This window comes from Apium graveolens, chromosome 1 (genome assembly GCF_009905375.1).
Source record: "Apium graveolens cultivar Ventura chromosome 1, ASM990537v1, whole genome shotgun sequence".
In the NCBI taxonomy this organism is placed as follows: domain Eukaryota; kingdom Viridiplantae; phylum Streptophyta; class Magnoliopsida; order Apiales; family Apiaceae; genus Apium; species Apium graveolens.
The window spans coordinates 178,154,994-178,170,454 of record NC_133647.1 but is presented as its reverse complement, the minus strand read 5'-3'; the positions used below and the strand labels follow the sequence as shown (position 1 = coordinate 178,170,454).

General features: G+C 34.6%; 2 protein-coding genes, 1 non-coding gene and 1 pseudogene across 3 annotated transcripts; 2 read left to right on the top strand and 2 right to left on the bottom strand.

Annotated features, from left to right (window-relative positions):
- Window positions 1-1,126: 1,126 nt before the first annotated feature.
- LOC141672067 (rac-like GTP-binding protein 5) lies at window positions 1,127-4,066 on the top strand. Its single transcript, XM_074478569.1, has 7 exons — window positions 1,127-1,421; window positions 1,595-1,682; window positions 1,851-1,960; window positions 2,095-2,158; window positions 2,468-2,532; window positions 2,940-3,005; window positions 3,593-4,066. Exons 1-7 carry the CDS (start codon window positions 1,308-1,310, stop codon window positions 3,689-3,691), a joined length of 606 nt encoding a protein of 201 aa, XP_074334670.1. The 5' UTR covers window positions 1,127-1,307; the 3' UTR covers window positions 3,692-4,066.
- Window positions 4,067-4,587: 521 nt separating this feature from the next.
- TRNAK-UUU (transfer RNA lysine (anticodon UUU)) lies at window positions 4,588-4,660 on the top strand. Its single transcript has one exon. It is a non-coding gene; the product is annotated as a tRNA-Lys (tRNA).
- Window positions 4,661-5,267: 607 nt separating this feature from the next.
- Window positions 5,268-14,266, bottom strand: LOC141672060 (uncharacterized). The gene is made up of 9 exons (XM_074478557.1): window positions 13,790-14,266; window positions 11,911-12,020; window positions 9,048-9,116; window positions 8,787-8,902; window positions 8,648-8,702; window positions 7,715-7,835; window positions 6,848-6,895; window positions 6,480-6,574; window positions 5,268-5,717 (listed from the first exon to the last, which is right to left on the bottom strand). The coding sequence occupies exons 1-9, from the start codon at window positions 13,857-13,859 to the stop codon at window positions 5,616-5,618; spliced, it is 786 nt and encodes a 261-aa protein (XP_074334658.1). The 5' UTR covers window positions 13,860-14,266; the 3' UTR covers window positions 5,268-5,615.
- LOC141672051 (beta-1,6-galactosyltransferase GALT29A-like) lies at window positions 9,048-11,469 on the bottom strand (annotated as a pseudogene).
- Window positions 14,267-15,461: the final 1,195 nt, after the last annotated feature.

The following is a 15,461-nucleotide window of genomic DNA, read 5'->3' as shown; positions in this document are numbered from 1 at the left end:
TCTGCCACCTAGGAATGATAAAGTAGAATGTCCTAGTTCAGAAATGGTATATTGTGGATTTTGTATCGTAGAACTGTTTTATAGTTACTTGCTGAGTTTTATACTCATATGTTTTGTTTTAATCTAACCATGGCAGTTAAGCAAGAAGATGGTCAGGCTTAGGTGCACTGCTCGTAAGAGCGTACCTGGTGGTCCCTACCGTGTTGAAGGCTTCCGGTTGCTAGAGCAGGTGGTACAGGTTATGTGTAAGCAAGCGCTTAGCCTGAAAGTTGTAAAGATACAATGGGTTATCTGTCGGCTCCATGTTGGAATCGATTATGTAAATTTGGTTTTATTTTGGGGTTGTAAATTATATTCAATGGTTGGTAGTTGTAATTTTGTCTCATATTTTATCCTGTTTGATCTTGTTAGTAGTTAATCGGGGTTTATGATTATCTAATTCATAGATTAAAGGTGTGTGGGTCCTCATTTCCTAACCCCGAGATTGAGGGCGTCACAGGCATAATCATAAATTCTCCTCCCGTGAGATTCGAACATATGACCAAGAGGATAGTCACGAGGATAATTATTAATTGGGTGTTTTGCCACATATTCAGTGTAGTAGTCAACTAACTTGATAATATATAATATATATGCCTCCTGAACCAGAGTATGTCGCTTAAATGCAGTTTATCTTGGTTCACGTGGTTTGCAGGTTATTGCGTGAGTTCGTAGGGTTTATCCAGTGCGCACATGAAGGGGGGTTTATCCGGTGCACACACGAAGGGTAGCGTCTGCGGGTTGCCTACGATAATTTTTTTTTTGATAATATCATAAATTCAAATTTTACAATTGTATTTCGAGGAAAAGTGGCATGATTTAATTAATTTTTGATAAATTAAATAAAATTAAGTAAATTAATTTTGTATTTATTTTTAACATAAAGACACTTTTTGTATATTCTTGTATTCATTGTAAAATGTGTTACAATTTACAAACACTTATAAATAAGTAAAATACCAAGAAATATGTCTAAAAAATGTTAAAATATTGTAAATTCACTCAAAGTTCAAAAGTATTAAGCGCGTGAATGATACAAAATTATAAACATGTGAGTATATCTATCCTCCTTTTGCCGCTATGACAGCTCAAATTGAAAATCATCATTTCCACAACTTTCTTCACCCAAGAACCTCAATCTCTATAATATTTGTACCCTCTTGCTTATAAATAAAACCCATTAGTTTTCTTGATTTTTCTCTGCAAATTTTCAAGAACTCAAATAAAAACACACACACACACACACTAGCTGTTTGTGTTGTATTAAGATGGGTAGTAATGTTGGCAGTACAACAAAGTTTATAAAATGTGTTACAGTTGGTGATGGAGCTGTTGGCAAGACTTGTCTTCTTATATCTTACACTAGCAACACCTTTCCTAATGTAATTAATTTTATATATAGTGCTGATATTGATTCAAGAACTATTTTTTTAGCTTGTATAAATTTGATGGTTTGTGGGGTTTTTTTTTAATTTTCTTGGTAGAGTTAATTTCATTGTTTTCTTTATAAATTTGATGGTTTGTGTTGCTTATTTTTTTTATTTCTTTTTTGCAGGATTATGTGCCTACAGTGTTTGATAACTTCAGTGCAAATGTTGTTGTTGATGGGAAGACTATAAACCTTGGTCTATGGGATACTGCTGGTATGTACATCGTCTATTGGTTTATAGCTCTCGTGAGAACTTGTGCGTTCGGACAATGTTTTTGATTAATCTGATTTTTTTTTCTTTGACATGTACTCCCAAGTTCAAAACTTTGATCATATTTAATTATTATTTTACTTATGTCTGATATCAAGATTTGAAATGCAGGTCAAGAAGACTATAACAGGTTAAGGCCTCTTAGTTACAGAGGAGCTGATGTTTTCATCCTGGCTTTCTCTCTCATTAGCAAGCCTAGCTTTGAGAACATTGCTAAAAAGGTAGGTTTCCTATTTCTTTTTCCTTTCCCTGTTCATTTTCTATTATTTTGATCACTGGTACTCATTTTAAATTACCATATAAATATAACATTGCATTTCTTACATAATTTGCTTTCTTCTTCTTGTTGCTAAAGTGGGTCCCAGAGCTTAGGCATTATGCTCCATCGATACCCATTGTTCTTGTGGGTACCAAACTAGGTTAGTGATTTTTCATGTTGCTGTGATTGTGTTGCCTTTGCTTTCCAATTAAGTCTTGAATGAAATAAGTATTTTTGGAGAAACAATATTTTGAAAGTGTAGGTGGTAGAGTCTTTGCTTTATCTTTTGAGGAGCAATAAAGTAACTTCCCACATGTTTTTCTTTTAGTACAACTTTTTTATATATATATGAGGCCTAGCTACCTTAGCAATCCACAAGAAATGATGAAAACAGGAAAAACAAACTTCTTGCTGACCCTCTCTACTCTACTGTCTTTTTATGTCTGATATATATACCTAATATTAACAGATTTGAGAGAGGATAAACAATTTCAGTTGGATTACCCGGGTGCATCTGTCATTTCCACTGAACAGGTTTTTATTTTGTGCAGTTTTCTGTTTTAGTGTTTGCATTAATTCTTTTAATACCCTTATCGGTGTAGCAACTTGTAGCTGGCGGGGCACAAACCTAATATTTTTAGAATTATATTTTGAAACGGAGATTTTTATCTAAATAATACGTTCATGACTTGTGTTGAAGAAGGGCAAGTAAGATATATTTGTGTCATGTCTTAACATTGTGTTTGAAAGAAACGTATCTGATTGAACGAAATAAATGATGACTAAGGAACACCTTGAATTGAGAGAAGCATAACCAGCAATCTCAGAGTTCATATAATCTTTCATTAACGGACAGAACTTGTGTTTTTGATTTGGTAGAATCCCAGGTTTTCCACAAACACACTTTGTTAATGTTTTTAAAATATATCTACACTCTGCAGGGTGATGAATTAAAGAAGCAAATAGGTGCAGTGGCATACATAGAGTGCAGCTCCAAGACACAGCAGGTTTGTCACATTTACAGTTGCATAAGAAATTTCAAGTACTATGTCTAAATGACAGATAACAGAGGTCAGTGGGCATAATGATTTTTTATAAGAAATAGAAAACATTCAACTTAATCATTTAGTTAAAAACTTAAAAAGATAATTTTCATGGTCAACTTAGTAGTGAGAAATGGATTAGAGCCATACAAGCTTGTCCTCTAGACGCCTTTTAGGTAGCGCTGATAGGATTATATAAATATGCACCTCCGCATCTCCACTGAGGTTCGACCCTTTGACCTCTTGTTACTAAGAGAAGATAAGTATCCACTTGACTACATTTGTCCATTCTTGAAGCAGAAAGACTTTCTTGTCGGTTGTATTGGAGCATTGAGTTCTTTTATAAACCATCATTTGAGGTTCAACTGATTTGTTTGTCCCTAGAAAATGATCTGAAGTTGCATTGAGTTCTTTTATAAGTGTTCTCGCATATAATTTTACATATTTCCGGATATCGTCAAGCCAAACCTTAGCTACGAAGCTTATGGTGTATTTAGCTACTTTTTGACGACCAGAACATACTAAAACTCAAACTTCATAATACACTGCAGAATGTGAAGGCTGTGTTTGATGCTGCAATCAAGGTGGTCCTTCATCCTCCGAAAACCAAAAAGGAGAAGCGAAAACATAAAGGTTGTCATATTATATGACTGGCCAATTCCACTTCTACACTTGCTTTGATATCGATACAGATTCCCCCAGGATTTCTTCCTTCTTTATCCACGCCTTTGTTTCATTTAATGTAATCTACACATCTCTTTAAGTTTTGGCATTTGCCAGTTTGTAATTTGTATGCTGACGATAGGTCTGCGGTAGATTAATCAATTATCCTTCCCCGCTTATTCATATTTGTGAACTGAATGATATGCAATGATGAACATGTAGTAATCTGTGATATACCTCTACATCACAGAAGAAGTCTCTCTTCTCTAGCTCTTAGGATGGAGTAGGGATTGCTTTTTTTGTTCATGACACTATCTCCAGACTGTACTTCTGAATTTATTATTTGAGTTAAGTTTTATCAACCTCCAACATAAGCTTATAAGTATCAAAATCTGGCAGGTTGGTAAGGTTAGTCATTTAGGTTGAAAATGCAATTCTTGTTAAACAAATTTTATCTACCACGTGTTATTTTATCAAACTATCTTCAATTTTCGGCTCTACAAAAATACCTTATTTGAACTATTTACGTCTAGAGTAATGCTAGAAGCAGAAAAGAAAGTTACAAAAAATTGTCATAAAATGACATGGCATAGGTGAAGTGACACAATGAAAAAATTCAATTGGTCCTATTAATGTAACTGCAGGGTCCATTTATATTTAGTCAATCAACATGTAACATGTGGCATTTGTAACTATTTTAGTAACTCATTTTGTAATTCTAGCATTTTCCTTACGACTATTGGGGAGCTAAAAGACTACTCAAATATTTAGATTATTCAGTTTTTCCTCACGACTACGCTGTACCTATCATGGATCTTTGTAGTAGTGAATCGATGCACCTTTGAAAAGATTACAAAAGGTTTGTGACCAACTCATTAACAAAGCCGTCTTAGCTCAGCTGGTAGAGCGCGTGACTTTTAATCCCGTGGTCGTGGGTTCGATTCCCACAGACGGCGTTTTTTTTAAATTTCAATTAGTTAATGATATATAGAACAAATAAAAAGAGCGTGGTAAAATTTCTGTTATCACACGAATTCTACTCTCTTGTCTCTTATTTGTACTGTTTTGCCGTATATTCTCTCCAAGTGAACCCATTTATCATCACCTGGAGTTGGAACCCAAGTTGATTTAATTAATTTAATCCCTTTCCCATCGTTATCCCATCTATTCTCTCCAAGTGAACACAAATAACATCTTTGCAAGTCAAATTTTGTTTTTCCAAGATGACAAAAATCACAAGATAATGATCCCAAAGCTAACGAATGCCTGAAATGCAGACTCAAAAGCATATAAATGTATGAAATGCAGTGGCCGCACTATATGAGCTTGACATCCTACCTTGCAAATGTTTCTCGTAAAAGGAGATCCACAAAAGTACGAAATGCAGTGGCCTCACTATATGAGCCTGACATTGTACCTTGCAAATGTACCCCATAGAAGATCCATTATCAGTGATCAAAAGCTTCAAATTTACATTGTAGATCACATTTAAGGGAGGTATAAGCTTGTAACTTGGCATGATACAAATACTAACAAATTTGTATCACAAAGCTGATCAAGGAGTGTTGTAATGTAATAGTTCGACTGATTTTTGCAATCACTTTAATAAATGGAAGCATTTCAATCATCTGCTGTGATCTGGTATAAATTTTTTCTACAGTACAATCAGGAACGTAAACAATCAGCACGATAAATGACAGGTCTCTACAGTAAGTTTTCCTGTTGAAAAATGCAACAGTGGCAAACATAACTCTATACATTCCGTTCTCTAAACCGAGATCTGTAGATTTCCATCTCAAGCTGAAGAAAGCGGAATCCAGGATAAGCTGTTTGCATATAGGGGTAATATAGCAGGAATGAGGGACCCGCTTATCTGTGCACTTTTATACTGTACTGTCAGGGACTACAATATTACCGGCTGAGAAGAGAATATGAAGGCAAGTCCTCAAGCCTAGTAATATTGTCTTGCACAAGCTCCGCTTCCAGACGACGACGAGTTGCTTTCATCACTGCCTGCAGTGCAAATGATGTGACATAAGCACATTTAAAGAAGGTTAACCCTGTACAATTTACTCAGGTGTTTCAAAAATATTTTTAAAATATCCAGTTGCAAAAGAATTGTTTTATTGATATGCCAGTACAAAAGGTCACCGAGTAGAGAAGTTAAAGAAAAGATGACATACTTTTCATAAGAACCCTTATTATTACAAGTAATTAAACCTAGTGTAATCGGTGACGCATTTCAATAAGGAAACACCCAAAAGTGGTCATATATTGAAGGTGGGACTTGGGAGTGATGAGGAAACTCTTACACGTACAGAAGTTACAACATATATGTGGGTGTGTAATGCGTATTTTAATTGCTTGCTTATCCACATTCTGATCTGCACTATCCTCCATACATCTTGAATTGCTTACTCACATCTAGATCTTATCTTTCTTTCCTAAACACGTTTACCCTTGCATAAGCATTGAATCCTACTCCTAATAAAGCATTGGTACCCTGGAAGATTTAACCATATCTACATAGGTACAAGCAATATATCAAACACCCCCCAATAACCCTAAAATTCTGCACCAACCTCTCTCAGTTGGCCCGTCATGTAGGTGACAGGCTTTTATCATAAACATGACCCATTTACTTGGATACAAGAGAAAGCAGATTAATTTCATACTAATAGCACAACAACGATGCACACATGCACGGATAGAAAAAAAAAATGATGTATGATACTCCACTTGTCACATTAAACATGTTTGACTTGAGAAACCTACATTGAAGTCCATGTAGGAAGCACGCATGCCAAGCCACTGATGGTCCATCAGCTTGAACGTGATGCAATATAGAAGATCAAATGCGGATTCGTTTTCTGACAAAAATAAGGTGAACACTTTAAGTTGGAACCAAAGTAAATAAAGGAACAACATAGACATAGAATTTTATAATACCAAAGTAGAAATAAACCTAAAAAAGTAAACAAGCTTGAAAAAAGATCTCCTGGGAATCTAGGACTAATGTCATAGTGCTCAATTTCAATCTAAACTTTTATGTGTCAATGCAAATTAGATACTGCAAGAAGTTAAAAAATCCTTTTCACGCAGAGAGGTGCAATAACAAGGTTTTGTAATTGTTCAAGCATCACCTGCAAGAAACTTTAGAAAGGTAGCTCCCACAAATGTCCGCGGTTTAACTGCACAATAATAGAGTACCATGAGTGAATAAAACTTCACAATTATAACTTCATAAGAATATCAAGGGAATCTTAGTCCAAATTATAATATATATCGTCTAGCCTGCATATATAAACAACCAAAATATGTCACCCAATTTTATATCTTAGCCATTATTCCTTCAACGACCGGTAAACAAATGGGACAGAAAAGATATACACGAGCACCATAGACCAGACCCAAAGTTATGATACAACGACAGCATTTCCTTTTATTTAAGGATGCCAGCATATATATGTTATAAAGATAATTTACATACATTCTATACAGCATAAACAACTGATGCAATCAAGCTACTAGATACTTCCAATGTGCAAAGAGTATAATATGAAAACAACATCTAAATACATTATTAGTTTCACAATTTCCGTCTAGTCTTTTAGAAACGTAATAGTCCACTACCGCTTACAGGAAACAAAGAGTTTCTTGAAGTTCACCAATAACATAAGTCCCAGAAGATCTCTTGTAGGACTTACTTTGATGGTGAAAGTAGACGATTCAGCAAGCAATGGGTCTTTTCATCCTTTTGCTGGTTACAAATTCAACTAAAGCTTTGGTGAATATAACAAGTTTGCATAAGAAAATAATATCCCATGTTTTAGCATATTTACCAGAAATGGAAGAGTTGTTTAGAGTTATCTGGTACAAAGCCAATTAAGAGTATAACTAAACTTGATAGAAATGGGTCCTATGAGCCCTTTATCAGCAATAATAACCAAAAAAGTGATAAATTTTCCTCCAATCACTGAGATAACGAGATGGATAAAGCCATTACAAACCTGCTTCAAGATCAAGTATCTGAATAAGCATACATGTGATGTTGACGCCAGCTACAGCAAATGGATATTCCCACAAAGCCCTATCACCTTCCTGCTTCCAGAGAAGGGCCTGAAATGATTTCTGCAGAGAAGATGGGACTCTTAGACATTAACACTTGGAAGCTACTGTAAATTCTTGAAAAGAGCATAAAAGAAGCAGCAGAACCAGCATGTCTTGGAATTACTTAACAAAAAACCAGGAGAAATTTCCGGTGCTTACAATCTACGACTGCCAATAATACTATAATGGAAATATTATGAATCTAATAATAATCTCATAACATCATTGGACTGAAGACAGTAAAAGTAAAATGATACAACTTCCACAGATATATTCAACGGTAGACTGTAAGCAGTACAAAGGATATAGTATTACTAATCCAACTGTTGAGAAGACATAAGATTTTAAAAAACTGTAGAAAGAACAATCTAAAGGATGTTAAACCTTCAGGTTTGCATAATGACAAATGATTTGAAACTAATTGATGTTTGGTCTTTTACTTTATTATTACGTATCAGACACATGACATTACAGAACATCACCTTAGAAATCAATCCATCACCTTACTGAGTAGATTTCTACTGACCCTGGGTCTTTTCTAAAAGGAGCATTCTAGAATAATATTGCCACCCTTGATAAATCTTCTCGCTAAATAATTATTTAGTAGGACAATCCCCTCAACATATAGATCAATGCTCTATCTCTATAACTTTCCATATAATGTTTAGTACAGTTACAGAAGCAAAATCTAATGTTTCCTTTTAAACAATACAAACCCGAATACATTCATGTTTTTTTTTTACCTGCAACAGCATAAGAAAGACGAGGAAGAAAAAAAGAATCATTTAGAGATAGAGAGAAAAACTTATAGAGTTATGTAGAAGTTGACATACCGGAAAATTTCTAGCAAAGTACAACAAGTTTTCCAATGATATATAACCTCCGCCCCTACCAAACAAGCCATTGGTTAAATAAAAATCAGGTAGAGGCAAGACAGGAAGACGTAAGGAATAAAAAGGCTGAATGCTGTACCTAAAGTCTGTGGATGGATCTTTCCCTTGCCATCCCATCTCCTTCCACTGGTCAGATATTAGATCATGTAGATGCTCTTCCGGAAAGGCAGCGGTCCACAATGCCATTAGTGTTTTCTACCAGAACAAAGCAAATATTAGATAATAACGCAGAATATCACTAAAGTTTAATTACAATTCATACACGATAAAAACTAAAATATGTATATCAATCTAATATTAAATCATAGGTTACAGATCGATTGATTAAAAAAAATTATACCTTATGTTCAGGGAGAGAACTATCATAAGAAACATCTATACGGTATTGTAGTCTTTGTAAGCAGTGTTCCTGTCAGCATTGCCAAGTCGAAAACACCATCAGAAAGTGGAAGAGCCGCAGAAGGGCATGTATAACATGGAAAGCAAATAGATAGATTATGAATGAAATTATTTTCTCCACCAAACACCACTTGTAGTCGTATACAAATTATGTACAAGATGTTTTTTTAAAAACTTTATTTAGCTAGAGGGCACTATATTGCTTTAGCTAGCAATTTGACTAGTGTGGTTGAACATGATCTAATTGTCTCAAATGCCAAACTAGTTAAAATTTGCTAAATAAATCCATTGCCAGCATAACATAGACTCCAGGACCATATCTTAAGACACCTCGAGCAGATTCATACATACAACCAACCTATTTTAGTGCAGTACCCCCACTCTTAGAGCAGCTCGAGTCTTACAATAAGGTATTTACATTTAAGCTAAAATATACTGAGCTCCCGCTAAGTGCGCTTGCAAGAGGCTCAGACTACGTGAGCTGCTTGCAAACTTGCATGTAATCTATATAAAAACAAGACTTAATTGCACAGAAGTGGCTTCAACTATTATTTTTTAGCAGGAAAATAGCTCAACTATAGAAACTATCACGGAAGTGGCTGAACAATTTTTTTTTAAACGCCCGATAGCACTCCGTTAACTGGTGTAAACAGACGTTAATTTTAAAAGGGTAAATATGTAAAAACGTAATTCAAGGGGCAGTATATACTTACAAGCACATGAAACTTACATCACTTCTCACCTAGATCTCTCTCTCCCCCCCCCCCCCCAAAAAAAAAATTATTACGATAAAATGACCCTTGGTTTGTGCACCAGATCATGATAAAATTCATACTCAGCTTCGTAATCATGTAACTGAAGTTCGGCCTTCTGATTGGTATGGTAATGATGCTTAGCTTTATCTGACTTCCCAAACCCGAAGATACTGACTTTGTCGCAGACCCCCAAAGCAAGCATAATGGCTTGCATACCCGAAGAATAATGAAAATTAATTCCGTCATGAGCAGACCCCACTTACCAACATCTTAGGCAGCAACTTCTATAAAGCGATTCAAAGAATAGTACTTGACAGTCCGAGAACACAACGCATCCAACCATGGATCAGTAATAATCAGCAGTGCCTTATGCGATGAGTTACACAATACATAATCAAAAAAATGAACTGGTTGGCACATATACATGTTAATCGGAACCTTCTCACCATAAGGATGACAATAACAACTTTCCCTACGAGCACACAAATGAAGCATATTACCATTCACAAACGAAATACTCGTTTTTTAAAAACATTCTTTTCAAAATGACTAATTCTCGCATTATTCAATCGAATTCTAACCTCATGACTATCAATCAACTTCCCATACTCATGATTCAATAAAATCTCACTATTCCCAACAACAGCACAAGTCTTATGCTTTTTACGAACATCAACTACGCCATTAAAAGAATCAACCAAATTACTCATCATATTACCTTGAAACCGCCACCTACGCGACCATTTCTGCAAATTCTTCTCAAACTCCATCCACAATCGATAAAATTCAGGAGAACGAAGACTCACCGGGATCCCTCTAGCAGACCTAACATGAACATTATCTTGTTGCTTCCCCGTTGACATAAAAGTCCTAGGTCTACCTGTTTTAAAATTCCCTTCCAACAAACTCTCAATTTCTTGACTCAACTTAGACTCCCCCATATCAACACAAGCAAACTTCAACAGGGTAGCATTAAAAACCGGTCTTTCGACAAAATGCGAGCTAGAATCAACCTCATAACCACGTTTAAAACTCATTTGAAAGCTCACACTAACCACTAGCAGAATAAAAATCAAGAAACTCAATAAATGCTTTAGGGGTTGTTTCATTTTACAAGTTTAATCAAATGGGGTTTAAAATATTACCTTAATTAAGCTAAAGATTGAATCTTTCTGAATTTAAACAGAGATTTGAGTGGTTCTTGATCATGGTTTAATTGAAGTAGAGCAATGGAACAGTAAATGTGGGATTCTTAGAAATGTGGAGGGTAATTGAAGTGTAGATTGAGGTGAAGATGTAAGTTTTAAATGTGGGTTTGTGTGTATAATTTTGGGGCGAGAGAGAGATCTAGGTGAGAAGTGACCTAAGTTTCATGTGTTTGTAAGTATATATTGCCCTTTAATTACATTTTTACCCTTCGAAAAGTAACGTCCGTCTACACCAGTTAACGGAATGTTATCGTGCGTTTAAAAAAAATTGTTCAACCACTTCCGTGATAGTTTCTATAATTGAGCTATTTTCCTGCTAAAAAATAATAGTTGGAGCCACTTCTGTGCAATTAAGTCTAAAAACAATTACATATTTTAACAGAATAGTAGAAACATACCTTAGTTAATAATAAACTAATCATCTGAATTCTTCAATCATAGATATTCCTAATAAATTACACGAGTAACATATATCTATCTATATTCTTGAATATTCCTAACAGATGCTTTGAATACTTAATAAAAAAAACTCCAGAACTGAGGATAAATATCCTAAGAATACCAAATTACATAAGTTAGTTCGATATTGAAATTGAAACAGATAATATTCCTGTAGCATCATATTCCAATAGCGATAACATTTCAACCCTAACAACAAGCTGAAAATGCTCTTAAAAACTCTTGCATTTGTGTAGTACCAACAGTAACATCATACACACAAAATATAAAATTACATATCGGATGGAGTGGATAAGCTTCTCATAAAGTAATCAATGATAGATCTCATTCAATTACAAGGTCAAATAAGCAATTCCAATAAAAATAAGTTAAAAATATATACCTGAGCAATAGACAAATCAAATGATGGGCGAGCATCGGCCTCGCTTCCCTGAGCACAAACACATGAAAGGCCTCTCCCAAGCCACGCAGCAGACCCTGCCCCAACTTCACCTGGATAGCAAATCCGCGTTAAACTAGTTTACTAATCATACAGCTACAGCTGTATTAATGCAGTTACTAGTGGCTTGTGACATACACATTATCCAGTTTACAATGTAGGAATTCTTGTATACTAGCGCATTGTTAATTAAATTCTTTTATTTAAAATTAAAAAAAATGATCCAAGTAATGGAGATATTCTAGATTTAACAAAGCATGAACAAGATTGAAAAAAATTCATATATTTTACAGTCTCTCATATGTTAGAATACATTGCATGATACAAAGTGTATGCCCCAGGGTATCAGATGTGAGATTAACATCTTAAAGGAAACTGATAAAGGACGTGAATAGAGAAAACCACATAGCAACAAATTATCTCAATTGAGTCTATTACATTATTCTGTTTAAATGATCTCGAGCGAGTCTATAACATAATTCCTTTAAATAACTACGAAGTTACAAGTCATGTATATATTTCCCTAATTTCTACACAATTTCTGAAGGAACCAATTAAAACCTGCTTAAGCAACCTTAGAATCTCTGAAGGAACCAATCAAAATTCAAATTATGTACAAAATGATTATATAGATCTCACATATTAAGCTCTTTTAATGTATCCCTGCTGCACACTTCAATTATATATATAAAAAAATGTCAGGAGTGCAGAAAAGAGCTGCAGCATACTCTTGATTATTAAGCACTATCTGTAATATTCACTCTGTTTCTGATTGATAATAATCCCTGAAAAAAGGGCTCTCTCGTCTAGAGACCTCCTCCTAAATCATTAGATAACTACCTTTCACCCACTGTAACTGCCTGCCATTTAGCTCTCTCAAACTCAACTAATCTCTTACTTGACTTCAATAATTTTGTAATTTCCTGTTGTTAGATTTCTTTTCCTAACAGATTCAGAAACTTTGCCGGATTCCCATATCTTTTAGTTTACATCCATCGCTATACAAATATATGTGGACAAACATAAAAACATATATATGTGACAACTGACAAGTACCCTATATTGGCTCTTCTGCAAAGGCTGTGTGCGACTCTCACTTGGCAGTTACTAAAATTTTCATATTAAAAAATAAGATAAGGAAAAGGGAGAAACACCAGCCAAAACAACGTACATAGCCAATAAATAAGTATACTAGAGTAAATATTACATATATAGGCGTATAGATATATTACACCAAGTTTCACACCTCTACAACTCAAAACCTGCTTATTCAATAAACAAGCTTTGAACAAGGATACCTTATTAAACACCATGTTAACGATAAACTATGAAGATACACTCATGTGCAATTATTTGGAAAGCCCAATTGTGAGCCCTAATGTTGTACATAAAGGAATCTCATTCGATTTTTTGCAAGTAAACGACTTAATTTTAGTAAAGTCAAACAGGAACCCTCCATATCCAGCTTCTCTTATGTAAATGACATTCCACCTCATTTAGGTCAATATTATTAGTACCTAGTTTCAGTACAAAACAACAAATTTGAGTCATCAAGATACTTAACTGAATTAACTTTCCCAGCTTCAGTTTTACAATAAATTCGCATCAATTAACTAATTAAATCCTTCATTTAACTGCAATCCTCAACAAAAAGAGCAAATCAGCAGCTCACACACCACAAACATCATGCACAAACACATAACACTCGTTCTCGAAATCCCGAATTCCAACACCTAAAATCAAACAATATAATCTACAATACATGATACAAATACAATTACATGATCATATATATGAAAATGAGCAGGAAATGAAGAATTACAGTTATCTCCGCGATCGAAACCTTGCGAAATCCTTCTCACAGCGACGAACGAACCTCCGCTATCATCCATATCTACGCTCTCGTTAACATCACCTTGAACAAATAATCTCTCTCAATCCGAAAAAAACGGAATAAAAAACAGTACAAAATCGAAATGTTCCTCTTGAATATATGTATATATTGATTACAGATACAATTAGAAGATGTTAATGCTAGGGTTCCATTTCGAGATCTGCGCTGTGTGTATAGCCATGGAAGGCTTGTATATAATCTCTCTCCGTTTATAGATTATGTATTTACAGAGAGAGAGAGAGAGAGAGATTGTAAAAGAGAGGTTTATATTATAAATATGTATGTATATTTTTGTCTGTGTATGTAGATGTTTTTATCTATCTGTTAGGTTGTTTGGTGGCCTTTCTTGTGTGTTATTTTGCGAAAAACAGAAATGGGGGGATGATATCCATGTGACGGACGGACATGGACGGATGGCAACCCAAAACATGATGCCTTTTCCGGATTATTATTTTAAGAGGTTTTGAACAAAAATATGATTTTTAAAATTAATTTTGTTAAAATACGTTTTTAGTTTGAGTAAAGTCACTTCATGTATGTTTATAATGCGTCTCATATTATTTGAGATGCTGTATTTTAAAAACTTCTTCTTTATGTATATGTACTTTAATTTTTTTTACAACGTGTGCATGTCCGTCAAATAATTATAACGCCGTTAGTTTGAAGGAGGGCAATTCAGACAACCCATAAATTATCTATATTTCATGTCCTGCTTCACTTGTCTCGATCTATTTTCTCAAAATAAAAACTTTTGTCAATCTATACAGACAACTCTCATTATCTACCTATAATGATTTTACTTATCATTTTTCTTATTTATACATCGCTCAATTTCAATTTTCAAACACTCTAATACATAATTTCTCACTTCAAATTACGGTTTTTAAATCTATGCATACATAACGTTACGGAGGAAGTGGAGAATCGATACGGAGGAAGTGGAGAATCGATACGGAGGAGGATGTGGGTTCGCGAAGAACAAAGAGAATAACTTTATACAAGCTTTGTTATTGAATCTTGCGGAAAAAAAAGTAATTGATTTGTTTAAGATCGAAACGGTGACGATTGGAAGAAACAATTGGATGATTGTTACGAGAAATACCCTAATATGTTGATCATACACTTTTTCAACACAATTCAACGGTTATATAACCGAATTTCGATGCTCAAAGTTGTTTTGGACATTAAATTTGAGAATGACACTGATTCGTTTGGGATTCAGAAGCAGGTTTTGATTTATAATAATAAAAACTTGTTGGATTGTGCGGAATGGGGGATGTGTTAGTGATTGCCTAACCTTTAGTGGTGGATGGGAGTGCGAAATCGCATAAGATGTCACTGGTTTATAATAGTAAGGGTTTGAATAAGTTGAAATTATTGTTGTGTTGCCGCAGTTTGTGAATCATGTTTGGTGATTTTAAGTTATATGTGTTTGGAAAGCTGTGAGGTGTGTTGAGAGGAAGTCAGTCACCGGATATGAGTGAGGAGAAATTGCTTGTGGGTTGCGGAGGCGATGAAATTGAATTTTTTTCAACTTTGATGTTATTAGGGATACTAGAGTTGGGAATCGGTATATGTTATTGATATTAACTATTTTCTA